Source organism: Chelonoidis abingdonii, chromosome 13 (assembly GCF_003597395.2).
Source record: "Chelonoidis abingdonii isolate Lonesome George chromosome 13, CheloAbing_2.0, whole genome shotgun sequence".
NCBI lineage: Eukaryota > Metazoa > Chordata > Testudines > Testudinidae > Chelonoidis > Chelonoidis abingdonii.
Genome location: NC_133781.1, coordinates 7161385 through 7188986, shown reverse-complemented (window position 1 = coordinate 7188986; position 27602 = coordinate 7161385). Strand labels below are relative to the sequence as shown.

At 49.4% G+C, this 27602-nt stretch overlaps 1 protein-coding gene across 9 annotated transcripts in view; it reads left to right on the top strand.

Moving 5' to 3' along the window:
• MYOCD (myocardin) overlaps window positions 1–27602 on the top strand; it is a 484598-nt gene that overhangs the window by 366936 nt on the left and 90060 nt on the right. Inside the window, exon 1 of one of the 9 annotated variants that reach the window (XM_032803702.1) lies at window positions 26366–26746. The exons of 6 other annotated variants lie outside the window; for them this stretch is intronic. In XM_032803702.1, the coding sequence (XP_032659593.1) occupies window positions 26692–26746 (55 nt within the window). In that variant the 5' untranslated portion in view covers window positions 26366–26691. Of the gene's footprint in view, window positions 1–26365; window positions 26747–27336; window positions 27423–27602 lie in introns of those variants that run through there. 2 more of the 9 variants (XM_032803718.2, XM_032803711.2) reach the window with 2 other exon arrangements.

The window sequence follows — 27602 nt, the reverse complement described above, 5'->3', positions numbered from 1 at the left end:
CCGAGGATTTCTCTGCTAAGCCAAGCTGGTCGCCTGCCATATCTGCTATTCTTCCTGCACATCGAGATGGTTTGTTCCTCTGCCCTCAATAAGACTTCTTTAAAATACAGCCAGCTCTCCTGGACTCCTTTCCCCGTCATATTAACCTCCCAGGGAATCCTGTCCATCACTTCCCTGAGGCAGTCAAAGTCTTCTTTTCTGAAGTCCATGTCCCCAGTGTCCCCCACCATACAACCTCACCCCAGCTGTCACATCCCAGGAGTAAAGCAAGTCTTATCCTTACCCTAATCCAAGGCTTCTGAGACTCTCCCTCAATAGCTTTTGTCTGAAGTATGTGTTCAGCGATAGTTTTATTAAAAGGGATTCAAAGAGAGTTATTTAAATCACTCTGCTGTGCAGGCTAATGAAATCGCCTGTGCTAACCCTGTAGGAAAGTTGCTAAATTGCTTTCAGAATCTTCCCTCTTTTTTTTTTTTTTTAAAAAAAAATCAGTTTACTCACTTGATCAAAAAGTGGTTTATTTCATTTATCTTATTTTTAATTTGGGGGGTTTAAAATGCCCCTTCACAGTTGCCACAACACATAAGCATCAAAGAGTTAATCAGAAACCATCTAGTCAACATTTCACATTGCTCTGTCCATTCACAGAGATCTGTGTGTACAGACACCGCAGGCTTCTCCAACTGATTTGTTATTTGGAGTTGCAGTTGCTGGTCTGCAGCTCACTGGCAGCTAGTTTGTTTCAAGTGTTCAACATTTGAAATTTAAAATCAGAGCTAGGTGAGAGCTCACAGAGTCACATGGTGTGTTTATATTCCCTGATTGGATGAATGTAACTCATAGAAACAAGTTTCTGGCCTGAATGTTCATGAAGCAAATATAAAATATTCTTTCCAGGGATACTCTTCACTCAGTGCTTGAGGCCTGAGCCTGTGTCCCAGTGAGCGGAACAGCCACAGGATCAGGTCCTTTAAATAAGCTGTTTCTATAAACGTGTCACTTATTCCTATTCACCATCCCAGCCTGTTCTCCAGAGACAGGAAGTGCAGGAGGCTCAGGATCAGTGCCGTAACAAGGGTGAGGCGAGTGAGCCACTTGCCTTGGGCACACAAAGTGGAGGGGCGCAGCTCTACCGCGATCGGCGGCACTTCGGCAGCAGCTCTACCACCACCACTTCTTCGGCGGCAATTCGGCAGCAGGTCCATGAGTCCCTTTTGGAGGGAAGGACCTGCCAGTGAATTGCCACCACTGCTTCATTCATTCATCGGCGGCAATTCAGCAGCAGGTCCTTCTCTCCAAGAGGGACTCAGGGACCCACTGCCAAATTGCTGCCAAAGAATGAATGAAGCGGCGGTGGCAATTCAGTGGCAGGTCGTTCGCTCCGACAAGGACTCAGGGACCCACTACTGAATTGCCCCCGAAGAGCCTGGAGCAGGCCCTTGCCTCGGGCGCAAAAATTCCTTGTTACAGTTCTGTTCAGGAACACAGACCAGGCAAGAAAGGTTTGGCAGTATTCACCCTCAAACAGCCCAAAACAAACAAAGGGGAGCAAACAGTCACTTCCAGCACCAGCCCAGCCTTTGGCTAGCTCAGGTGACACTCCTGCCGTGCTCACCTCCTGGAACCTGCACACTGGGCCCACAGAGAGTCTGTGCCGTATCATGCTCGGATCACTGCTACCTTGCCCTGCCTTCACTTCCTCTTCGTTTACTTCCCCCACAGCCGTGCAGTACAGTGTTTGTGGCAGGGCCTGTGCAGCTGCACTCGATCACAGCTCTGCCCTGTGTGTATGTATCACAGGGCACCTACTATTTCTCAGTTAGCACAGAAGAAGAAAATACATGAGTCTGTAGCCTTAGATACGCATAAGATGTGTTGGTGATACTGAGCCAGATTCTGCCCAGTGCTCCAGCCCCATTGCCCCACTCCAGGAGCACAAAGTGACCCTGTGTGGCCCTTCCCCCACTCTCCCCCACCCCGCTGCTTGCTCAGGCCTGGCTGAGGGGAAGGGGTACAGACAGGGCTCTTTTACATCATGACGAGTCCCCACTGCCCGAGCAGCCTCTCAGGCCAATGGGATTGGTCTCAAGGAACGAGACGGCTACAGCAGCAGGGGGATCCGTTTGTCCATGTCCCCATTCTGTGTGTAGATGCAATCACAGAAAAGAAAATTGGGGGGAACCAGAAGGGAGAATTCTGGGACAAGACAAGAGACAGGCAGGAGAGAAACATCAGGCTGGTCGAGCAGGTTCCTATCCCCGCTGCACAGCAGACTCAAGCCCAGGCCTTTGCCAAATACTTCTGCGTTGCCACGTTTTCTGTTCCATTTTGCATCCACACATCCTAGTGAGCAGCTCACTTCACTTCTCTTGTCTCCTTTCCGTTTGCTCTTCCCCTTGTCCGGGACTATCCCATTCCACCTGCACAAGAAGGAGAGATCACCAGCCTTGTTCATTTGTCCTATCAAGAGTCAGCAAGACCTGGGCTGCAGGGCTCGCTCTTCCTTGCCACCCATTGGGTGGGCTCAGGAGAGAATCCTTACCCCATTCAAGGTCTCTGTGCCCCTGATAAGCATGTTTATACTCCTCCCCCACTGAGAGCCCTTTGAATGACTGTGTTTATCTACCAGTTGAGTAGCCCAGACTGGACCCTATCAGAAGAAATGCCCAGGACAGTTTGATAACTGGAGTGTTTGGGGGGTTGTTGCATCTGGGACTAAGCATCAGCCCTACTGTCTTTATCAGCTTCACAAAACACCAGCGACTCTGTCCCTGTCACTGATGAAATGGTAAAGGATCAGCCAAGACCCTTCGGTTGTACTACGCAGAATCTAAAAGAGAGCAAAAGAGAGGACAGGTGCCATGCCATGTGCTTCAGTAGTGGGCAATCAGCATTCTCAGGACTTATCACTCACAAACTAGAAACACTCCAATCTATGCAGCAGCTAATAACCAGATACAAACATGCGAGTATAACTGTATTATAACAGACTTTGTGGGAGCAGGGAGTCAAGGTGCAGGAACAATAGCAAGCAGAGATCTTATAAATAAACAATGCAGGCAGGCTGTAATGAGCAGATTTCTGGGCTGGACTTTAGTTTGTTATGCAGCAGGTGTACTCAAAGGGCTGCAGCTCGCCAGGTAGTGGCTATGTGTGAGCAGGGCTACAGGCAGCATTGGTGATACCCAGGGAGATGGAGTGTGTAGAATAGAAGTTGCTCTGAATGAGCAGGAGTGCAACCAGCATTGCACATGCCTAGAAGAACAGAGTGCTTGATAGCACTATGTTCCATGCAGCTTCCAAGGATCAAACCCACTGGGAACTAGAGACCCCTCTGCCATGGGAGCCAGGGGAAGGTTGGCAGAGATCCCTATTGGAAGGGAAGCCACAGCTCTGGGGGTGCTGGAGGCAAACGGAGTAGGTCAGGAGGCCTCATGGTGATTTAGGGTGGTCTGGGACATCTTAGGGTATTTGGAGGCGGGATCCAGAGGCTGGAGGTGAAAAGGATCATTCTGAGACTCCCATCCTGCCCTGAATTGGGCTCTCTATGGAATGTAATTATGGGCTGCTATTCTAAACTCTAGGGAGGCTGAGTCATGGAGCTAAAAGCCTCAGGAGTGCTATGGATATTTAACAGCAAAGCAGGTGGAGGTCAAGCAGCTGAGACAGGCTAGGCAACTGCTGATGTGTGCTGGCGGGAGCCAAGGGCTGTTAGCCTGAGGAAAGGGGCCGTGCCAACCAGGGCTGTGCCGGTGGGATCAGTTTCTCGGAGCCCTTTGTGGCTGGGTGACTAGTCTGAGCGGCGGGAAAGGTTGTGGCTGGCTCAGCGATGGACAAGGCCACCAACCTCCCGAACCCCAGCAAGGGAAGGGTTCGGATCCATACACGCACCCAGGCCAATGCAGCCAGGCAATGGCACGAGCTACAGTGAGATAATGCATCTAATCCTCTGAGTAACTCTAATGCAAACCTCTTGATTAGTGTTTAGAATCCAGGCAAACAATTGATTTAAAATAATTGGTAAATTATGATAAAATAAAAACATTTATACAAAAGAGTTTGTCATTGATATGGTTAAATAAATATTTGTAGAAGTAACTTAGACTTGGCCCAGTGCCTGGGCGATGAGCACGCTTGGATTGGCCGTGGTCTCATTTTAATAAAGACCAGAGGCATTCCAGAAATACATAATGCTCCCAACCCACCCAATCTATAGCAGGGGGCTTTAGCGCCGTTCACCAGGAACCCAGGCCTGGCTTTGCTTTGCATCACTCACTAATGCCGGTCACGTCCCTCCCCAAACAGGAGTTTCTTATTGAGGGCTGAGCACAGAGCGAGTGATCGTGACAGGATGGTTCAGTGTGTGAAGAACAAACACCGAGGGAAGGGTTCAATCCGTTCCCCGGGTGCTGCTCTCAGGGGGGGGCAGGGATGGGAGCTGTTGTGCCCTGTGCAGTGGTCTTTGGCTGGGGGATTGGATCTCCAGCACTGTAGTGTTTGAGAGGGAGGGACTGGGACAGTGAAATGCTGCTGTATTTATTGGAGGAATGGCTTGTGCTCTCCCCTACCACTGAGCCATTCGGAAAGGGCTGATACACTATCACTTGGGTTTGACAGCAGCTTTCACATGCCCTGTATGGCCTCAAACAGCTTCACCATTAAATAAATGGAGAGAGCAGAAGGGGGAGGAAACCGAGGCGCCAGTGAGGAAAAAAAGCAAGGCCTGAGTGGAGGTTAGCAATGAGGCAGAGTTAGCACAGTGCAGACTTGGGGAAGCACTTCCTGATGTCAGCAGCAGCAGATGGGGTGGTCTTGGCACCAGTGGTGGCATGAGCATGTGAGAGCAGGCAGTGCTGGGGGGGAGGCAGAGTGGGGAGTGGCACTGGGCCATGGGTGACCCTGATGCTGTCTCACACAGTGCCAGTAAGTCAGGCACTCAAAGGCGGGGCCAACAGTGGCCAAGCCCACCTCTGTTCATCAACACACCCACTGCCAACACAGTTCTCCAGATATGGCAGGCACCTTTCCTCCCTGCATTGGCCACACAGCAGCATAACCGGCTCTGCTCAGCGGCCAGGGCAGTGGTCCGGACCAGCCAGCAGGCAAAGGCCTGTCCATGACACTAGCACACGCTGACCCTGACCACAGTCCCAGTTCCTCGTTATTGCTCTGGGAACTCCCAGGTGACCCCATGCACTGGGGGACAGCTGCTCAGAGCTCTCCCCTCACATCTCTAACATGGCTACCAGAACCTGCAGTAAAGACCGGACCCAGCAGCCTCAGCACCATCGTCACCATCACCATCATTATTACTGTTGCTGAAGAGCCCGAAGGTCCCAGCTGGGAGCAGACTCCCGGGTGCTAAGTGCTGCACAGACACAAGCCTCGAGGGGCTTGGCAGCCACAGACATGAGCAGGGGATTGAGGGAAGAGAGGGGAGACAGTCACAGATCCAAGGTTCCAAATCTGTGTGCCAGAAAATCCATGGCAAGAAAACACACGCCCAAAGGTGAGACCCTCCACCCACCCTTCCTACTCACTGAGCCCCTCCGCCCACCCTCCCCGCTCACTGAGACCCTCCGCCCACCCTCCACTCGCTATAAAGAACAGGAAATAGGAGAGTCCCAGCAGCCCTCTGAGTTACATAGTACTTGCTTCTGTGGCAGCTCACAAAAGACTGGAACCCATTTAGGGGGACCAGACAGCAAGTGTGAAAAATCAGGATGAGGGTGGGGGGTAATAGAAGCCTATATAAGAAAAAGACCCAAAAATCAGGACTGTCCCTATAAAATCAGGACATCTGGTCACCCTAAACCCATTAAAACTCTGACATCAGTCAGCACCCTTGGTCATCTTGCGAGATGTCTTACATTTCCTGTTTCTCAGCATCCCATATATAGCACTAATCACTTGGAGCTAGGGGCACAGTTGCCAACTGTTACGTGGTAAATAAGCAGTCCAACGTTCACAATAAGCCAAAAATCAAGCAAATCCCATTACAAAACAAGGCCAAAACGAGCCAATCCCTAAGAACTCCAACACTCTATGTGACTAAATCCCTCCCCGCCATGCAGTCTGGGACTGTGGTGGGCCTGCTGTGCACCCCAGACTCTCTCCCCCCTTGCCCCAGCTCGCCAGGAGCCAATCAAAAAAAAGCAGCGAAAAGCTACAAAAAGCAACAAGCTACAAGACAAACAAGGAACAAGCCAAAAACTAGCAACTTACAAGCCAATTAAGCCAAAAACAAGCCCAATTTCTGTTTTTTGTTGTTGTTTTTTTGTGTGTGTGGGTTTGGCATGTCTGTTGGGGTGGGGGGCAGAGGATATGAGGTGCAACCAGGACTTTTTTAAAACCAATTTTTAAAATAAATGTTATGTAAGTTGTGAGGCGCACATGGCATACGTGATAGTGGGATGTGATAAAGAGGGGGTTATGTAACCCGCTGTACATATACAGCACATATATGCTTGGAAGGATTAGATTTTTATCAGTAAATGTCAACAAGCATCAATTTCATCCTACACACCCAACCAGTGAAAACATATTTCCATTGACAATAGCTGAAATTTACAGCTAGGCAAAGTAAGAAAAATGCTGCTTGAGAACTTATTAAAGTTTTATTTAAGGCTATTTACTTTGTGTATTTTGCCATATGATGCTGACAGTTTGTTAGAATTGCAACGTCTACCATCATTATGTAATTATTGTCTGATTTCCCTATTGTCTGATTCCCCCCAACCCCCCATAATTTCCTGCAACTGTGAAAATTCAAATCGATAAAAATGGAGGGGGGGGTGGAATTCTGCCAGGCCTAAGCATGGCTGATGGTGTGGTGTGGACCAGAGACGTTTGTGTTACTGGCTGGTGTGTTCAGCAGATGTGACAATGTGCTTTGGTATAGAAGGGTTTGTGTCCCATATACAGCATGTCTGACACTGTGGGGTGGCACACAGGGTGGCTTTGGCATTTGCTTGGGCTGACTTGCTCCTGGCTTGAACTCCAGGTAGACGGGCTAGGTAGCAAAGTGCGAATGAGGCAGTTAAAGGAGCTTGTTAAACGTGCTTTCCCCCATGATGTGACTGCAGTGTGCTGTGCTCACACCCAGGGAGAGCATGTAGCTACAAGCTGGAAGCCCTGTTAGAAGAGCCAGCGGCTGTGGCATTTGATGGACAGCACGGTGGGAGGTACAGCACTAGTTGGGCCTGTGGCTCATCCCCAAGGCGTTGTTGTGTTGACAGCTCCAGCCTGGCCCATGCAGGGATGGATGCAGCCAGCGCACTCAGAGCAGAGCGGGAGCAGGGCGTCAACTCTGCCATCTCCACCCAGCTGCCACTGGAAAAAACACTCCCCAAAATATCAGTTCTGAGGAATTAAACCTCTGGAAATCTGCCTGCCCAGAACACACAGACTGAGGCATGAGAAGCACGGACACACCCAGGATTGGCACAGCAGACATTGGCTAGGTCCATATGCCTCCATATTCACACGCGAGGGCTTTACCCCAGCTTCCCAGGCCCTTCCGCTCAGGGTCAGACCCCTCCTCACCAATTCAGCCTTCTGAGCATGGGAGCCCATAGGCCTTCTGCCACCCCGGGATCTTCAGGGGGGTGGGCAGCTGGCAATTGCTTTGAGCATAGTCAGCTCAGGCTGTTGTGTCTCCACCTTGGAATGCAATGAGGGAAGGTGATCTGGCCCCTCTCTCACAGACATTACCCATGGAAGCCTCCATCCCACACACTCAACATCAGGAAGGGGGCACCAGCAGATCAGCCCATGCCCCGTCCCTGCAAGGCAGAGGTGGATTCAGTTTTGGTGGGGCCTTGGGCCAGAACAAGTGGTGACCCTTCCTCACCCCTTGTGCCTGCAGTCCCTCCCACCCTCCTCCCCCACGCTTCTGCTGGAGCATGGGAGTGGGGCGTGGGAGCGCACATTTTTCTAGGGCCCCCAATTGCAAGGGCTCTCCTTCCCCCAGAGCTTAACACTCTGCCTCTGCAGCATCCATGCCCCACTAACCTGGAGAAGGAAGAACTGAGGGAGAAGCCCAAGACGTGGGTGCCCCCATGGCAGCTCACTGAACTTCTTCCAGCATAGCCTGTCTGTCCTTAAAGACGTGCTCAAGCCAGAGCCGCTTGTGGCAAGTACCTGCCCTCCGAGGTGTACCTCCAGGCCCAGATGGGTTCCCATCCTTTCTTTGGAATTTACCACACCGAGAGATGAGACACTCTTGCTGTTCCAAAAGGGCTCAGGCCTTGCCATGACGGTGGCTCAGAATAGCCCAGACAAGCGAAGTAGCAGGAGCCCTGCCCGATCCCCCTGCGCCCCAAGCGGTGGTGCACGGTGAGGCTCTGATGCGTGAGCAGCCTGGACAAAGGCCCCACCCTGCACTCGGCACACCCGGCGCAGCCCTCCTCAATAAACACAACAGACTGAACATTTTACAATCAAATATTTATGCGAGTAGAAAACATTTTACATAATCTTTAAACAGCCATGTCATCTCTTTATTTTCATTCTCTGATCTTTCTGCTTTGAATCAGGATTGTAGAATTTAGCCTATTTACAAAGAAGTAAATATTATGATGAAAACATCAGGCAGCTTAATAGTAGCTTTAGTATAGTGCAGAAGTATTTTCTGTTAGTGTTGTCAGTTGCATCACATCCCATGGACTGTCATAAATTAAGGGAACCGGCTCAGATGCTTGCAGCATTGCGATAAATAGTTCACAGCTCGAAGTCGAGTGAGGCCTGTCTGCTGTTAGTGCTAGACAGACAGGGCTGCCGGCATTCCCACTGTAAACTCCTAATCCTCTGTGTGCTGCAGGCTCCCGGAAAGGAATGAGACCCTGCCCAGGCCTCTCTGATCAGCTGGTGCCACGTGTGCTGCAGTGGCAGCCTGGCGAGTACAGGGATGGGACGAGTGCCAGCCTCATACTCCCCACTGCTTCAGATCACCACCTGGTTAGGATGGAAGGGCTGAGTGAGTGCTTTGCTGAGCCCTGTGGGACCAGATATGTTCCCAGCTCTCCTGCCCAACTAGGCACTGTGCTAGGCTCTGTGAACTCATCTCCAGAGCCCATCTCCACCGCCCAGGGAGAAAGAGACCAGGCTGCTTCCCTGAAGCTGGCCAGAAAAGCCTTGCAGCCCAGAGCCCATCCCCAGACCACAAGGGCTACAAGGCAGATTGTTCCCTGTGGCTGGCCCAGGATGCCCCTTTTCAGGGAGGCTCTGCTCAGCAGAGCAGTGCCAGGGGAGGGCGGTGGGAGGTTTGTGTTCTTCCAATTTACTGTAGTTTTATAGCCAACAGCAGAACCTGAGCTTCGACCTAGAGGGCTGAGGGGGCAGCCTTGGCATGTCCCAATGCAAAAAGTCAGATGGGTACCCTGAGACCTCTGCAGGTTCTTGCTACTCACAAGCCTCTGACACAGGTTTTACCAAAGCTACTCATGAGTGGGGAGGTGCAGAGTCATAATGTCCTCCCGTTCGAGTACGTCTGTCTGTCCAGAGCACGATGTGGAGATTCAGCGGACAGAAACGTCACAGACATGCTCCAAAAGGAGCTACCAGGGGCTAGAGAAAGAAACCAAAGCCTGAATAGCCCTTCCCAGAAAAACTAGAGTTAACAGATACACCGGGGAGACTATCCAGGAGGCAAATTCCAGGACTACACTAGAAGCGTTTGCTGATGTAACTACATCAGTTGGAGGGGAATGTTTTAATGATAGTCCTATACCGGCACAAGTCTTAGTGTAGGCACAGTTATACTGGCAAAACAGAACTTTTGCTGGTTATGACCCCGGGAGCCCCTCCATGCCAATTGGCAGAGGGCACACCTCATAACATAACACCTATCAGGTCTAACAAACTCGTTGCCCCAACTCACTATTGCCACATTCTGTATCTAACAGGTGTCACATAAGGTATCATATATAAACCGGCAACATGCTGGTTGTTAATATTACTGTGCGGTGTATGTATGGATGATATATGAAGAATTATAAGTATGTGCTGAAAATATGTTCTGAAAAGGTGTTTCTCAGGCAAGGTTTAAGTCACCCCATCCTAGACAGAGAAGTGTAGTTCCTCCTGCTTGAATGTGTCTCCAATGTAAAATGGAGCAAGGAGAGACAATGAAGGCTAGACAAAGTCACTGGGCAAACCCAGTATGGAAAATGGCCACTTAACACTCTCAATCGAGGTTGGAAGCTGCAGCTCCAGGAAGCCTTCCTGCCTCCTGAGCAAGATAATTGAACTTGGGAAGGTCTAAGCAAGGACAGAATGCCATTTTGGCATCCACTGCTGGACACACACAAGAGACAGAGCTCTTGTACATCTGAGAAATGTGGAACCTTTCAGCCAAGGGGGTTGAAAGTCTGAAAACTCAATATAGGTGAGAAAGCTACTTAGACCAAGACTGTAATTTGCTGAAGTTAAATTTAGTCACTAGAAAGTGTGTTTGTAACTTTTCATGTCTCTGTCACTCTTACTAGGGCATCATTTCTTCATTTGGTCTTTGTTAATAAACTTGTTTATAGTTTTTCTACAAACTATCTCAGTGCTGTATGTTAAAGAGAAGGGTAAGTCCTCGGTTAAATGAATAGGGCTGCGTGTGTGTAGGGGGTCACCCTGTGAGGAGGAACCAGGACAGTGGAAGCCAGGGTGAGGCCATGGTGCTGTGAGCAGGCTGCTGGTGTCAGGGTGCTGAGCCAAAGCTACACAGCAGAGAAACAGCCAGATTTATAGAGCAGGTGGTGACAACCCACGACTGGTCTGGATGAACCCCACCAGACCATCACACTGGAGTCATTTAGGGAACCAGCATGAACTATACCAGCTAACGCACTCCTTTATCTGGGATAGCGTGCATCACCACCAAGTCTGCCAGCAGAGCTGTACTGGCAAAGCTGTTCTAGTGCAGAGTAGGCCAGACTGCAGCTTTAGAGAGTGAAGAAGAAAGTGAACTCTAAAACCAAGGGCCCGAAATGGAGGACCTAGCCCAAGCCCAGAGAGGGAAGCAGAAGTGCCAGGATCTCAGAGCCCAGAACAAAGTGTATCCTCCACAGCCCTGCATTTCTACCTTTGGTGGCACACATAGAGGCCCAGGAGGGATCTCACAGAGCTGAGCTGCACCTCTAGGGCCTGTTTTCCACAGCTGTAGGTCACACCAGAACTGCTCTCATTGTGGCTCAGGAGTGTGAGTTGTTGGTTCACAATTGTACTTGATAATCACTAAGTTTATTCTGGAATTTAAGGTTTGCTCCTGTTCTCTGATTTACGGCGCAGAGCCTTCAGTAGTAGTGGAAGTGAAGGAATAGGAAGCGCACTGAATTGCTGCTTCATGCAGCCTGTGTCACCTCCACTGGTCTGTTTTGCCTTCCTCAGAATAGTAATGATATGAAAAACTGCCCCTCTCGGAGAGCGGTGAGTGTGCTTGTGGAGGAGCAACCCCTGTGCCATGCATGTCCAGGAAGAACTCAGGCCTGCGCATCTAGAAGTGCAGGATGACCTTGTCAGGCGAGTATTGTGAAACACCAGAGCACTTACTTGTCCACAGGCATGGAGCCGAGAGCATAAATTACTTAGCGGATGTCTGGTCATCGTGCTCTATGATGGGATGCCTGCTCCCGACATAGGATGGCTGTGTGGGCACTTGTTATTTCTCAGCATGGAGGAGGGGCAGCTCTGTATTCTCTCTCTAAAATACACTCAATTAATCCTTCTATGGGACTGAAGAGGGAGGTAACTAACAGGTTCTATAAAAGTGAGTCTATAAACCTATAGCATTTAACGGAACACAAGATCTTTTCCATAGATTCTGGAACCATCCTATAGAATTCTATAGCCGTGATCTCATTCTTTAATTCAGAAGAATGGTCCATAAATTCTGTCAATGCCTTATCCCCATCTATGAAATAACCTGGAGTCTTTCCACATTGGCTGCTACTTGTTCCTATTAACATGTTTTATTAACATGCAGTTAGCCATTGGAACCACTTGCCAGAGGCTCGATGCACTCTACATCGCTGGCAATTTTAAAGTCAGGACCGGATGTTACCCTACAAAGGTACAAGTTGTTCAAACGGGAATCACATCAGTGCTCTGGCCGTGTCATGCAGGGGGCAGGCTAGATCATCACAATGGGCCCTTCTGCCCCGAGAATCCCTGAATGCCACCTGAGCCCCATGTCTCCAGCTCAGTGTCTGTATTGGGTTTGTGATCCCAGTCCCAGACCCCTGGCTCACGGTCTGTTACAGGTTCCTGGAGGACACCATTCTCTGTTCCATGGGGACATCCAAAATGCAGCAGGCATGAGTAACAATCACATCCAGTCACTAACACAGGCTCTAGCTGCTGGATGCAGCTTGGCAGCTCACAAGTCACAGCAGAAGGAGTTGATCTGAGACCACGTCATGGCTGTGTGAGCAGAGTCAGTGAGGTTCAGAAGTCACTGCTCCAGAGGTAGGATAGCTCTCTCACCTGCTGCTGGCTTGCAGTGGTTAGGTTTGCTGTCACCCTTGGGGTGGGGAGCAGAGGGCTGTAACAGCATACGTGGGAATCAGTGCCATGGGGCAGGGTTCCAGACTTCTGGAATCCTCACCCATGTCTAGAAACAGGGCTAGGAAATACCGCACAGCCTCTTACCTGCTCCATTGTGTGTCTAACAACTGTTACACCCCCTGCCCCAACAGACAGAGAGGAGCAACAGCCAGCAAGACTCAGGCACAAACCTTGGCAACCTTCCCAAGGGTGGATATTGCTGGAGGCAGGGTGCATGTGTGTGTGTATTGAAGGTGCAGGCCTCACGAAGGGGCTGGAGAATTTGCACCTACCCTGGCTAAACTCTGCTCTGCCAGCACTGCCCTGCCGCAGCAGTGGATGCACAAGCATTCTCCAGGCTTAGATGCTATTAACAGGAAGCAGCATGCCCTGTTATTTCCTTTCTATTGAACTGGCTTTCTCCCTCATTTATTAACTGCCCTTTGCTGTGCCCGGTATGAACCCATCCCAGCACTGCTTGTGCACAGGACTCAGACTTAAGGTCAGAAGGGACCATTATCGTCATCTAGTCTGACCTCCTGCACAATGCAGGCCACAGAATCTCACCCACCCACTCCTGTAACAAATCCCTAACCTATGTCTGAGTTACTGAAGTCCTCAAATCGTGGTTTAAAGACCTCAAAGGTGCAGAGAAATCCTCCAGGCAAGTGACCCGTGCCCCACGCCTGCAGAGGAAGACCAAAAACCACCCAGGGCCTCTGCCAATCTGCCCTGGGAGGAAACATTCCTTCCCGACCCCTCAAATATGGCGATCAGTTAAAAAACCCTGAGCATGTGGGCAAGACTCACCAGCCAGCCATCCCAGGAAAGAATTCTCTGTAGGTAAACTCAGATCCCACACCCATCTAACATCCCATCACCGACCCATTTGGAGCCATACTTAACTCTGCCTGATAATCAAAGATCAATTGCCAAAATGTGCCAAAATTAGGCTATCCATCATACCATCCCCTCCATAAACTTATCAAGCTTAGATCTTGAAGCCAGATATGGTCTTTGCCCCCCCTACTCCCCTTGGGAGGCGTGTTCCAGAACTTCACTCCTCTAATGGTTAGAAAACCTGTTGTTCTAATTTCAAGTCTAAACTGTCCTAGTGTCCAGTTTATATCCCATTTGTTCTTGTATCCACATTGGTTACTCAAGCTTTAAATAATGCCCCTCTCTCTCCCTGATATTTATCCCTCTGATATTATTTATAAAGAGCAATCAATAATCTCCCATCAGACTTCTTTGGGGTTAGGCTAACAAGCCAAGCTCTTTTGCCAGCTCCTTTCATAAGACAGGTTTTCCAATTCCTCGCGATCAACCTCAGTAGGCCCTTCTCTTTACCTGTTCCACTGTTTCTTAAATATTCTCCAAGATTTTTAAGTTCCTATGTTTAATACTGGGGGAAACCTCAAGTGGCAGTAGATCTGGACGAATAACCCTGAGTTCTCAGCTTTGCTGGCAGTCCTGAGCAATGAAAAAAAAAAATTCAAGTCAGCATACAGACTGAGAACCCACCACTGAAATGTCAGCAAACCAACAAATGGGAATTTTGTGGCACGAACAAAGGCCATCTGGGGTGTGTAAACTTTGGTTCCTGGCATTGTAAAGGGCTCCATCCATGAAATGGCCAGAGGAGAAGACTTCCTCCTCTGCGATAGGCTTTAGCCGGTGGCTGGGTCACTCAACCAGGAGGTGACACCGACTGCAGGTTCAAGTCCACTCTTTTGACGTGGAGAAGGGATGGTACCCCTTTCGGTCCCAGGAGAGCACAAGCTATGGGATGTTGTGTGGGAGGGTCCTGTCACTCTCCCTGGGCGAATTACCCGGTTGTGCATCGGTGTGGATCACAGAAACCCCTGCGGTTTGCAAGCTGATGAGCCAACGACTACCTTCTGCTTTTCTGCCCGCTGGGTGTGAGCGCCACGACCCACTACGCTGCACATCGGCAACCTAGACCCAGGCGTCTAATCCACCCAATCCCTGAACAGCTGTAGGCTAACTGAAATCCAACTTACAGAAAGTGTTCCATCGTCCTGTCTTCTAACACTCAGGTGGTCCACAACTCCCATATGTGGTCCACAACCCCAAATAAATCCATTTACGGGGCCTCCTGTATAAAGCTTATACAGGATAAACGCATAAATTGTTCACCCTCTATAACACCGATAGAGAGAGATGCACAGTTGTTTGCCCCTCCCTAGGTATTAATACATACTCTGGGTTAAGTAAAAAGTGATTTTATTAAATACAGAAAGTAGGATTTAAGTGGTTCCAAGTAGTAACAGACAGAACAAAGTGAATTACCAAGCAAAATAAAATAGAACATGCAAGTCTATGTCTAAGGAACTGAATACAGAAAAATATCTCACCCAGTAAGCTTCCTTTTACAGAGAAGTCTCCTTCTAGTCTGGGTCCAGCAATCACTCACACCCCCTGTAGTTATTGTCCTTTGTTCCAGTTCCTTTCAGGTATCCTTGGGGGTGGAGAGGCTCTTTCTTTAGTCAGCTGAAGACAAAATGGAGGGGCCTCCCAGGGGTTTAAATAGACTCTGTCTTGTGGGTGGAGACCCCCTCCTCTCTCCTATGCAAAGTCCAGATCCAAGATGGAGTTTTGGAGTCACATGGGCAAGTCACATATCCATCCATGACTGAGTTTCTTACCAGCCAAGCCACATTCCTGGGACAGCCCCAATGTGGACTGGTGTCTTTGAGTTCATTGTTGGCTTAAGTGGTTCTTGATTTGGCCTTTAATTTGCACATTCCTTTCTCAATAGAAATCAAGCAGGTATACAGCCAATATTCCTAACTTCAAGTCAAAAATGGTACATGCATACAAATAGGAGGAATGTATTTAGTAGATCATAACCTTTACATAGATATATTACATGGCATATGTAGCATAAAACATATTCTAGTTATGTCATATTTACATTCTTAAGCATATTCCATAAAGCTTTATGGGGGGCCCCATCACAAAGGTATTCTACTGTACATAAAATGTTAATAGTCATTGGGTCAGAGAAAGACAGAGCAACAATGACTCTATAGTCTGGTGGCTGGGGCACACCCTGCAGATGTGGGAAACTCAAATCCCTGCTCCAGGGATAATATAATTATTTATACAAAGTGAAAGAGCTGCAACGGGAGAAACTGGGAGAGCCCCACAGTAGAATGCCCTACTGGATGCAAGTGTAAATTAGAGCAACCCTCAAATGACTCCAGCTGGCACAAGGGAACTGACTACGTAATAACCAGACCATTTCTGATGGGTGTTCATCTGTGTGACCTGCTGTGTGTGTCCAATTACAAGCTCACATCTGGCACACTCTCAGGGAGCTGCTCATTAATAATCCACAGATGAGACTTACTGGTAGAAACAACTTCTGAATAAACTATTTTGAACAACAAATACACCAGGAAAAATCTTGAGCTGCTTGAAGCCAATTTGTGAACAGAAAAAGACACTAACTACATGGAATAGCACACTGGCTATCAATTATGTGTCAGCTCTAGTATGTACAGAGTTGTGCTAACCCAGCCAAATGGCACCTGAGTGAGGTTAGCAACTATTTCTGAGAAAACCTGACGGCAGGTCTTGATGCCCCAAGATCTCTTTTAAATGACCTCCTTATCAGATGGAGGGCCCCTAAGGCCTTATCAATTCTTGGCTGGCCTGCAGAGCATTGTGCATGTCCCCACCAAACATTCAACATTAACTTGTCCCTTCTGCTCACCCCTTATTCTGTATTAATGTGAGTCGACAACACTATCTCCACTCTGAAAACTAGAGGATCTTTAGTTTAAGCATATTAAATGCAGAGCTGCCTCAAGCTATTAAACTTGTGTAAACATCTGCAGTCACTCAAACTCAGGCAGCTCAGCATTTCTGAGGGACATTTCTGAATATTGCACATGATTCCATCAGCATCTCGTACTTTTGCCAGTTCATCTTCTATAGCTACCGGAATCCAGGAATTTATCATTATTGACTGAACTTCATCTGCTATTGTGTTGGCCATGCACCTAGCTTGGTCAGGTCCCTCTGGAGTTCCTGACAATCCCGTCAGGATATGACTAACATAGTGGTTTTCAACCTGTAGTTCGCAGACCCCTGGGGGTCTGCAGAACGTGTCTAAGATTTCCAAAGGCATCTGCACCCCCATTCGAAATGTTTTAGGAGTCCGCAAATGAAAAAAAGGTTGAACAAATACCTTTGAGGCCCGTGCAGTTAACCTTAGGCCATGCTGAAGCTTGACCGTTCATTCCTACTCTTCTGTCTGGGCTTTTTGCCAGTTTTTGATCCATGACAATGCTTTGCCTCTCACCCAGGACTACTTAGGGTTGTTTTACTAGCCTTTTGGTCAGGACCTTGCCAAAGGCCTGTTGAAAGTCTGATCAAATTACATCACCCCGTTCTGCTTCGTTCCTTTATTGACACGGTCAACCACTTCTAATCTGTTGGTGAGACACTAACAATCATTATAGACCTGAGCATCTCAGATTTCTTGATCAATTTAAACTTTCAATAAGCTCTATTCTCCAGGAATGGCACTGACAAGAAAATGCTGAGTACAGCCTCCTACTGTTTTCCAGTGGGGCTGAAGGTGCAGCCTGTACCATTTCAGCAAGACTGCATAATGTCCTTGCCAGCTCCTGCTTGTCAGAGCCACACTGATGATTTGTTTTCTCTCCAAACCAGCTTTAGTGTTTTTGAGTGGGCCTGCAAAACAATGTTGAGCTGCCCCTCTGGACTGTAAGTGAATCCTGTTCCCCTGTGCAGGGCAGAGGGTCAGACTTAGGGTTTGAGGAGGGTTAGTGAGATGTTTCCTGGTGAACACCCCAAATTGAACTGAATCATTGTGTGGCATATGTCTGTGCTAGGGGTGCCCCACCTGCTGCAGGAGGAGTGGAGCCCAACTGTGGGTCCAAATGAGCGGGGACTTAGGGGCTGCTACATGTTCTGACCCTGCAGGGGCCTGTGAGCATTCGGTGAGTTTAGAACCTTGCAAATGTCCCCTACTCACTTGTTTCAGACACCCCCTGGAAAATAGGTATGCTTTAGCCCCATTTTATGGATGGGGAAACTGATGCACAGAGATTAAGTGACCTGATTGTGACCACTGCGGGCGTCCATGTTAGAGCTGGGATCAGTCCCTTACCTCAGTGCCATGCTTATTCCATTAGACTATGCAGCCTTTCACACTACTGAGCTCCCTCTTGTGGCCACAGGTTACTCAGCAATGGTGTTGGTTCAGCTGCCAGAGCATCAAAAGTGAAGGAAGGGGCAGGTGCTGGCAGGGACACTGGATTTGCTTGTGGCAGGCTTACATGGACTGAGAATGGCCCTGGTTTAACAGCAGCACTCAGATCTCAGGCAGTGGACCCTCCTGAAGTGGCCATACAGCAAGTGAAAAGCTCTGTAGCAGGGCTAGCTCCCCTTGCTTGCTAGGCTGCTGCTTGCCACAGCCAGCGACCATGAGCCGTGGCTGTTCTGTACTTCCTAGCAGGAGCAGAGTTCAGCTCATGACAGCATAGGGAGTGGCCCTCCTGCACAAGGGGTCAGCTCAACCAGCCAGGAACAAAGGAAAGCAGAACAATTGAGATCATGTAGCTTGCCCCAGGCTTGCCCTATCTGTACCAGTTCAGAACGCAGCCTGCCCTGGGTACCAGGGCCTGAGATCGCTCACAGACAGTTGGCCCAATGACTTCTGCAGAGAAGTTCAAGGCATCGCTGATCACTCACCACAGGAGGTTAATGGTTATTCATTAGGCCGTGCTACTACACAGAGGCAGTAATGGTGTGGATAGAGCACAGGGCTAGACATCAGGACCCCTGGGTTCCATGCCTGGTTCTGCTTCTGCCCTCCTGGGTGAGTCCCTTCCCCCTCCTGCCCTTGGTCTATTTTGACTGTAAGGGAAATTGGGCCATTGATACATGCATTGGGAATGGCCCTGATCTAACAGCAGCACTCGGATCTCACGCAGGAGGCCCCGTCAAGCCATGCAGTGAGGCGGCAGCTCTATAGCAGGGCAAGCTCCCCTTGCTTGCTGGGGGACAGGCAGGCTGCTGCTTGGGAGGGGTCAGCTTACACTCTGTGTGCACAGCACCAAGCACAATGAGGATCCTGACTGGGCCTCTAGGCCCTGCTGTGATACAAATAATATGAACTACCTAAGGAATCACCTTTGGAAAGCATGAAAAGTGCCAGACCCTGCCATGCTGACAACCCCTGCTCCAGCCCCTGCCCTGCCAGCTGTCAAGCTGTCCTACAGTGGCTCCAGAGCATGATTACCACTCTCAGGCTACACTGGTAAGAGGCAGGGCACAAACCCCAAATTGGTTGTGAGTTCTACACTTAGAGCTCACCAACCAGTTATCAAGTGTAACCCCTCAGGCACTATAACAACCTTAACATGGTGACACAGACCGTCCCCTTGGGTACTCTGATCTGTCTTGCCACCCATGGCCCCTTACAGCAAGGATCACAGCAACATTCAGGTTACTGCCAGTCCCAAAGAACCAGTCACTTTCCCCAGGTCAATTGCACCTTAAATCTCACACCAGAGACAACACTTGTAACCAATCCTATAATAAACTATATACAGATTAATTCATAGGAAAAGGAGCCAAGAGAGTTATTTACAAGGTTAAAGCAGGTAAACTTACACACAAATGAGTTACAGTCTTAAAGTTCAAAAGGTAATAGAAGCTTCCATATTAAGCAAGAGCCTTATGTCCTTTAGGGCTAACCCAGGCTAAGCAGCTGGGGATCCCTTGCTTATGCCTAGAAAACCAGCCCCCATCCAAAGTCCAAGCAACATAAAGATACAGTTGGTCCTTATTAGGGGTTTTATTCCCTTCCCCCTGTGATGGGTTGGATCACAGAAACCCCCTTGGGAACTGCCACCTGATGTGCTTGACTACCTCTGAGTCTGTTTTCCCTGCCAGCTTAGGATTTCAGTGCCCTGCCTGCTTTGAGCCAGACACGCTTGCCTGCTATGAACCCAGACCCAGGTCTGGGCAACATCCCACAAAAGCTGCAGGCTAAACTGAAAACAGCTTAAGAAGTGTTCCTGTCTCCAGCACTCACATGCCCAGCTCCCAATGGAGTCCAAACCCCAAATAAATCCATTTTACCCTGTATAAAGCTTATATAGGGTAAACTCATAAATTGTTCACCCTTTATAACACCGATAGAGAGATGTGCACAGCTGTTTGCCTCCCCGCCCCCCCGTAATACATACTCTGGGTTAATTAATAAGTAAAAAGTGATTTTATTAAATATAGAAAGTAGGATTTCAGTGGTTCCAGGTAATAACAGACAGAACAAAGTGAATTACCAAGGACAATTAAATAAAACACACAAGTCTAAACCTAATACAGTAAGAAGCTGAATACAGATAAAATCTCAGCTTCCTTTTACAGACTAGTCTCCTGCTAGTCTGGGTCCAGCAATCACTCACACCCCCTGTAGTTATTGTCCTTTGTTCCAGTTCCTTTCAGGTATCCTTGGGGGTGGAGAGGCTCTTTCTTTAGTCAGCTGAAGACAAAATTGGAGGTATACCCCAGGGGCTTAAATAAACTTTCTCCTGTGGGTGGAGACCCCCTTCCCTTTCCTTTCCAGAATCTAAGATGGAGTTTTGGAGTCACATGGGCAAATCACATGTCCATGCATGACTCAGAACTTTACAGGTGGCAGCCATTGTTCACATGCTACCTTGAACGTCCTCAGGTAGACTTCTTATGTGGATTGGAGTCTTCCAAGATCCATTGTCCGTTTAGTGTTTCTTGACTGGGCACTTAACTTGCAAATTCCTTTCAAAGAAGCTGACCAAATAGCTTACTAAGGCTACTTAAAATCAAACAAGTACACAGCCAATATTCATAACTTCCAGTACAAAAATGATACATGCATGCAAATAGGATGAATATATTCAGTAGATCATAACCTTTGCAGAGATATGTTACCTGGCACATGTAGCATAAAACTTATTCCAGTTATGTCATATTTACATTCATAAACATATTTTCATAAAGCATTATGGGGTGCTACGTCATACCCCTCTTCTGTTTTGGGTTGCAAACTCAGCTGATGGGAGGAATCCACTTGCAAGACTCATCCTCATGCGGTAAGAGTAAACAACAAAGTCTTTTGTCCTTGTTGGGTATGTCTACACTGCAATTAGACACCCATGGCTGGCACGTGCCAGCTGACTCAGGCTCACAGGGCTCAGGCTGCAGGGCTGTTTCATTGCAGTGTAGACTTCTGGGTTCAGGCAACAGCCTGAGCTCTGGGACCCTCCCATCTTGCAGGGTGAGTCCCTTCCCCTCCTGCCCTTTGCCTTTTTTGATTGCAAACTCTGCAAGGCAGGGGTCATCCTATATTCTGTGTGCACAGCACCAAGCACACTGAGGATCCTGACTAGGCCTCTAAAACCCTGCTGTGATACAGTCCCTGTGCCAGCCCCTGCCCAGCCATCAATCCCTGCGCCAGCCCCCACCCTGCCAGCAACCCCAGCACCGGCCCCTTCACTGCCAGCATATCCATCAATGCAATGACAAAAGGCAGTGTGGCAGAATGGATGAGGGGACTCTACCTCCATTCCCATTTGTGGGATGAAATTCCCAGCAGTTGCATGGGATAACCGTAAATCCTTCTGCCCCATTTGGTTTCTATCTGTCTAGAGTATATCACTCATGTGAGTTCCCTCCCTGGAGCAAGGGAGGCAACACCTGACTCTCAGAGGCCATGGGTCTCAAAGCTTGGTGCAGAGGGTGCTTAGGAACTAATAACTTCCAACCTGCTACCCAGTGACCAGCTAAGAGCTGAACTCCGACAGCAGACACCAGTTGTGTGATCCGACTGGCAGAACTCTGGGGGGTCCTGATTGAGTCCCGGCTTCAATTTAAACCCATCATAGGAAGTTGTCCATGCAGCTGAGTCTTCTCTGCTTGCGATGACTTCCCTTGTGCTACCTGATCCTACTGCCTGACTCTGAGCTCCTGGTAACTTGCTCTGCCTGCTGCCTACCCCTTGAATCCTGGTTTGCCCTCCCTCTCAGACTCTGACCTCCTGGTGTCTGACTTGGCCTGGCTCCCAATTTCTGCTGCAATCACTAGATCACACTGCCCATGTCCTGGTCCTATGCTGATACTGGGGTGAGGGGACCTGACGTGTTTGAAAGGTGATCCTCTTGGCAGAGGGGAGTGCCTGAACCTTGGGGGAGGGAGGGTACCTGACTCAGGATCTCAGAACCCCAGAAGCTCCTGCAATTTCTGTCTCTCCTGTTGGGCCTCTGACACCCATCCCACCCCACTGCTGGACCTCGGCAGAGTGGGGTACTTGCTGTGGGGTTTTCCATTGGGGAGACAGCCTGATTCCCCTGCACCATCCCAGCAGCAGTGCTGAACCAGCGCTACCAGCCCAGAGTGGGGCAGGAACAGGAAACGTACATCAGTGAAGAAGCACCAATAGTGGCAAGTGCTCTCCGCCCGTACTGGGAGGTGAGGAAGGCCAAGAGGAGTCAGTGGTTCACAGAGGGTCAGGGAGGTGTGAGGGAGACTCACTGAGGTAGAAGGCCACTGATCCATTAGGTTGTTCAGGGCAAGGCAGAGGCCAACCTCTGCAGTTTTTGGCCATTCCCTCATGGATCGGCACCCCCCACCTTCCCCCTTTCCCAGGCCCTCCTGTCATGGGCTGATCTGTGCCACATTCTGGATTTACTAATGGAAACCATTACGCCCCAGCACTGGGGAGAGCAGGAGCTGATGAGCACTGGGAGGGGCTTGTTTACATGAGCTTCTGGGAGCTGGCAGGCTTCAAGGAGGTGCTCTATGGTGCAGCAGGGATCCTGCCTACAGGCCAGGAGGCTTCTGAGACATCCCCTGCTCTTGGGGACCTTCTGGAGTCTTTGAACATAGAAGAGAAGCCCTAGGCATCAAAGCCAGCAGTGAAAGGGCTATTTCTCCAGGGCTGTGGTGCTGACTTCTCCTTGTGCAGCGCTTGCCCAGGGCAGTGGGATCCCACCGTCTCTCTGTTTCTCACTGACTCCCTCTGATCACCACTGTCGACGAGATTTTAGTTCTGAACAGAACCTTTTGTAACTGACCTGAGGAAACCTTCTTCATCTCCAGAGATTTATGAGTGAGACTGAGCCAAGTCCAGGGCGTGTTGGTCACAGTGTGACCCAGCCCAGCAGCATCTCCCCTTGAGCCTGGCAGGCCAGGGAGAAGGAGTGGGAGCAGGTTTATTGGGGCCATTAAAACACTGAGTCAACCTGGCTGCAGGACAGCACATATCAATGTGCTCATTACTCAGGTACCCACCCCACAGGCACCGTGCTGCCCCAGGAATGGGCGGCAGAGGGCTGGGACACCTGGCAGGAACAGGGACCCCTTCTATTTCACAGCTCTGTCAACTGCAACCATAGAGATTGCCCACTACAGACCACTGAGAGCTCTCGCCCATGCTGACAGTGACACCCCTGCAGAACTGGGGTGCTGGACCTTGGCCCTTTTCTGATCCTGCTCCTGACCTTTGTTTTGGGGCATTTCCCTCGCTGCTTAATGACTGGCCCTGGGCTCAGCCCAGCCCTCCTGCTTTCAGGCCCATTGCTTCTTTCCCTGCCTCACATGGCTTCATACGCTCGCAGAGTCCCTGCCAAGGGACTTTACTGCAGCTCACACCAGCAGGCCCTGGCTTCCCTCTCTGCTCTTGCTTTGCCAGGCAAATGTGGATTGTCTGACTGGGCCTCACCCACGCGAGCCTAGTCCCCACCATTGCTCCCTTGGCACAGCCCACTGATGCTAGTGCAGATGAGGCTCTGGGGGCTGCTGGCATTTTCCCACTGTGCTGCTGAGACTTGCCCTCAGCCATGTTCTATGAGACCAGTGACTGGTGGGGACTTGTCTACTCTAGCGTTCCCTGAGGCCCCCTGGCACTAACAATGATGGGAATTACATGGGGAAAAGGAAACGAATGAGCCTCCTCCCAGCAGTAATGTGAAGGGAGGGGCCCAGGGCCTAGGATTGCCAGGTGTCTGGTGTTTTACCAGAATGCCCAGTTGAAAAGGGATCCTGGCAGCTTTGGCAGCACCACTGACCGGGCCATTAAAAATCCGGTTGGTGTAGGGCTGGTAGGCTCTCTACCTGGTTCTGCGAGGCTCCCCAAAAGCAGTAACTTGTCCCTCGGCTCATAGGCGGAGAAACAGCCATGGGGGTTCCATGTGCTGCTCACACCATGCGCCATGCACGGCTCCACAGCTCCCATTGGCCGGGAACCACAGCCAATAGGAGTTGCAAGGGCAGCACCTCAAGGTGGAGGCAGCACACACTGCGTAGCCGCATGGCCGCACCTACAGCTGGGGGCCAGAGGGACATGTTGCCTTTTGCAGGGAGCCATCTAAGGTGAGTACTGCCCAGAACCCGCACCCCAAACTCCATCCTGCACCCCAACCCCCTGCCCCAGCCCTGAGACCCCTCCCATACTCTGAACCCCTCAGCCCCACCACCCCCCGAACCCAGACCCTCCTTCTGCACCCCAAACCCCTTGTCCAGGGTCTGACCCCAGAGCCCGCACTCCAACCCTCTGTCCCAGCCTGGTGAAAATGAGTGAATGAGTAAGGGTGGGGCAGAGCAAGTGACAGAGAGAGGGGGGATGAAGTGAGTGGGGGCAGAACCTCGGAGAAGGAATGGGGCAGGGGGCAGGCCTTTGGTAAGGGGCAGGGACGGGGCAAGGGTGTTTGTTTCCTGCAATTAGAAAGTTGGTAACCCTACCTCAGGCCCACAGGCCATAACACAGTCACAGTGACCCCTCCCCTTGGCCCTACAGGCCATAACACACTGCCACAGGGACCCTGCCCATCAGCCCCGCAGCCCGTAATATGCTGTCACAGAGACTCACATAGCTGATCTGGAAAGGCAGGTAACCAGCACATCAATGAAATCTGCAGATAATACTGAAGAGAAGAGAGAGGAGTCCTCCAAGGGACACAGATGGAAGAGTGGTTCAGCCACACAGAATGATATGTGAAAATGCAGTTAATGCATTTGGGGAGAAATAATCTGAAGCAGGGAAAGCTCCGCATAAGCCATAGATGAGGAAGGCCAGGGGCAACAGGGACAATAAAGTAAATATGCATTTACAACGTACTGATGCGGGGGGGACGGACAGAGCAATACTGGGCTGCAGATGTTGAGAGGTCCCATCTGGGAGTAGCTGGATTCTAGTTCCAATCTGCATGGCTCTGGTACAGCCGCCATTCACTTCTGGGCACAGCAATATCACAGCTCAATTGAGCAAGGCAGCTTGAGAGAAGAGTAACAAAGAAGTTAAGACCTAAGGGGCCGGTGAGGAGGAAACATTAAAAGAGCAAAACATAGAGTGTAAGGCCAGAAAGGACCATTAGATCATCTCATACCACTGGCCATGGAATTTCACTCAAGTCCCCTTGTTTTGAGCCCAGCAGCTTGTGTTTGGCCAAACACAAGTAGTTTAACTAGGAGACTAGCCACTAGCAGAGGACGTGATAACAGTGTACTGCTCTGTGAAGCACGTAAACAAGTACCACAGGCAGAGAGGAATTCTTCAGGCTGAGGAGGAGTGAGGGGGAAGTTTTGGGAGCGTATCAGGAAGTGAGCAGTATTGTTAGGCTGGGGAATGGCATCTCGGGGAAGGGATGGCAGGGTCTGTTGCCTTGGACATTTAAAACACCATGGGACAAAGCACCAGAGAGTGTACAATAAGGAACAAGCACCTTTGAGCCTAAGGCTCCCATCTCTAGATTCTGATTCTGGCACATTCTTGGCAAATTTTTCACGTCAAAAGTCTCATTCTGGTCAGATACTAAAAGAAAAACCCTCTTTCCAGACCCTGGTAGTGACTTCTGCCTGTCATCTTTTCCATGGAACAAGCTGTGCAGGGATTTGTATCCACCTCCCTGTGTGTTTGCAAAAGCACTGCCAGCTCTGAGATGGGATAGATGGGAGTTGGGGAAGCATCAGTATGGCTCCATGTGGCCAATGGCAGTCTCTGTGTTCTGTGTCTCACATCTCTGTGATTACTGCATTGGTCTGTCCTGAACAAAAGAGTGATTTTAAGCTGCAATAACCTCTGCATATTGAATATTCAGCACCAACAAATATGCCAACTATGGAATGACTGATTTTAGCAAACATTTTGGGCCTGGATGGTAAGATGGCCATGCAGTTACCAGGAGACTGTGTTTCCTCAAAAAATGCCACTTATCTGTGGTTTATCGGTATCAGAATGAGGTAACGCCCGGTGAGTCCTGCATAAACCCACTGTACCGCACATTCCATCAGCACATCACAAGGAGCCCCTGCAGAACCAGACTGGGAGGGCACGCCAGTATGCTGGCAATAGTACATGCCCCACAGGGACATTTTGACTCCTTAGATGGAAGGAGTTGCAACTTCTGTACATTAGAGAGCATAAAAGCCCAATGAATAAATATCTCATCCTGTCCCTCTTCCTGCAGAAGCAGAGGGAACTCTACATAATGTCCCTGAAGTTCTTGTTAAGTATCAGAGAATAAGGTACCCAGATTATTTTCAAGTTGCAGCTATTAAACCCCCCTTTAGGTTCTGTGCAGTTAAGTCCCATCACACAGAATTCCCAGTGGCTACATCTCCCCATGCCGGAAAGAGTTAAGCTCTAGGTCTGTTGATATTTCAGAACTGCTCTGAAGCCGGCTGTCTGAGAGAAGGAGCCTCCTGATTGGCCAAGTTCCTGTTGGTAGTAATAAGGATCAGATATCAAACTTCTGTCTTTCCTAAGACCCTTTAGTGATAGTCGCTGCTCCCTGCTAGACTATGACATCAGCCAGGACACCCAGTGATGCTGCTGATAGTAAACTCTGAGCAGGAGGAGGGTCCTGCTAGCTCAAAGTTAATTAGTTCAACCCAGCACAGGGGAGAGCAGTTGGTTTCTGTGGAGAGGCAGTGCTGGATGGGACCAAATCTTTTCAAGTCACTTGCTGCTTTCTACAAGCCTAGCTCTGAAAGCACCCAGAGGCTCCCAGGAGGGTTGGATGAATCCTGGGGCCCAAGCAGTGGCCAGCTTGTCTCCTTGGAGCCAGTTCATGCTTTAAGTGCGGGGGCTTCTGGACCTGTTCACAGAGAGTCACCATGACACTGCTGGGTTCTGAGCATTCTTTGCTGATTCGGAGCAAGTTCAGATCAGGTAGGGCTAAGCATCAAGAATTTCGTCTAAAGTTTTCCTCTCCTGCAAGCCTCAGCCATACGCTGGTTTTCATTAAATATTTGGAAGCCGTATGCAAGTAAAATAATCAGGGAGTCGTAAAGCTGTCATGGCTTTGCTCTCACAGAGGCTATTCTGCAAATGAAGAAATGCATTTTCCTTCTTCTCTATTACTTTTTAACTGCTTTTTCATTGCTTTCAATTTATGTTTGTGGTGTATGTTGGTAAAGCTACAGTTCCCGGTTCTCTTGGCCTGGGCCCTATGGTGACGGACTGGGTCAGAAATCCAAAAGAGCAGCTGTGAAAAACAACATGCCTAATCCCCTCCATATATTCCAGGTGCTATCCTGTATATACATGCTGGTCCCAGAGAAGACAGGCCTGACATTTACTCTTACATCCAGGCAGTTGACTTTGTTCCATTAAGTTGTGACTAATTGGATAAAAATGAATTTGCAGAAATGCGTCATTTTTAGAAGTAAAAATAACAAATGGAACATGCAAAATATTTAAAGTGACATCATCAGAGAAATAAAACCAGAGCCACCCAGCTGAGTGCCACTTTCGGAGGGTTTGCAACTAAAAACATGTCCCACTCTTGTGAGTTAGTGGAAGTCCCAATGAGGGGCTTTCCAGAGGACAGTCTGCATGAGTGAAGGTGAGTGAAGGTGAACGATGGGACGGTCACTTCTGACTCAGCCCCTCTGCTGGACACTTGTGATTTTATTCATGTTCTATACTTACAATAAATAAGGGGGGTGTATGTGTTTGTGTTGCTCATTCTTTTAACTGACATTAATTAATGTAAATTAATTGATCAGAATGCTAGAAAAATGTA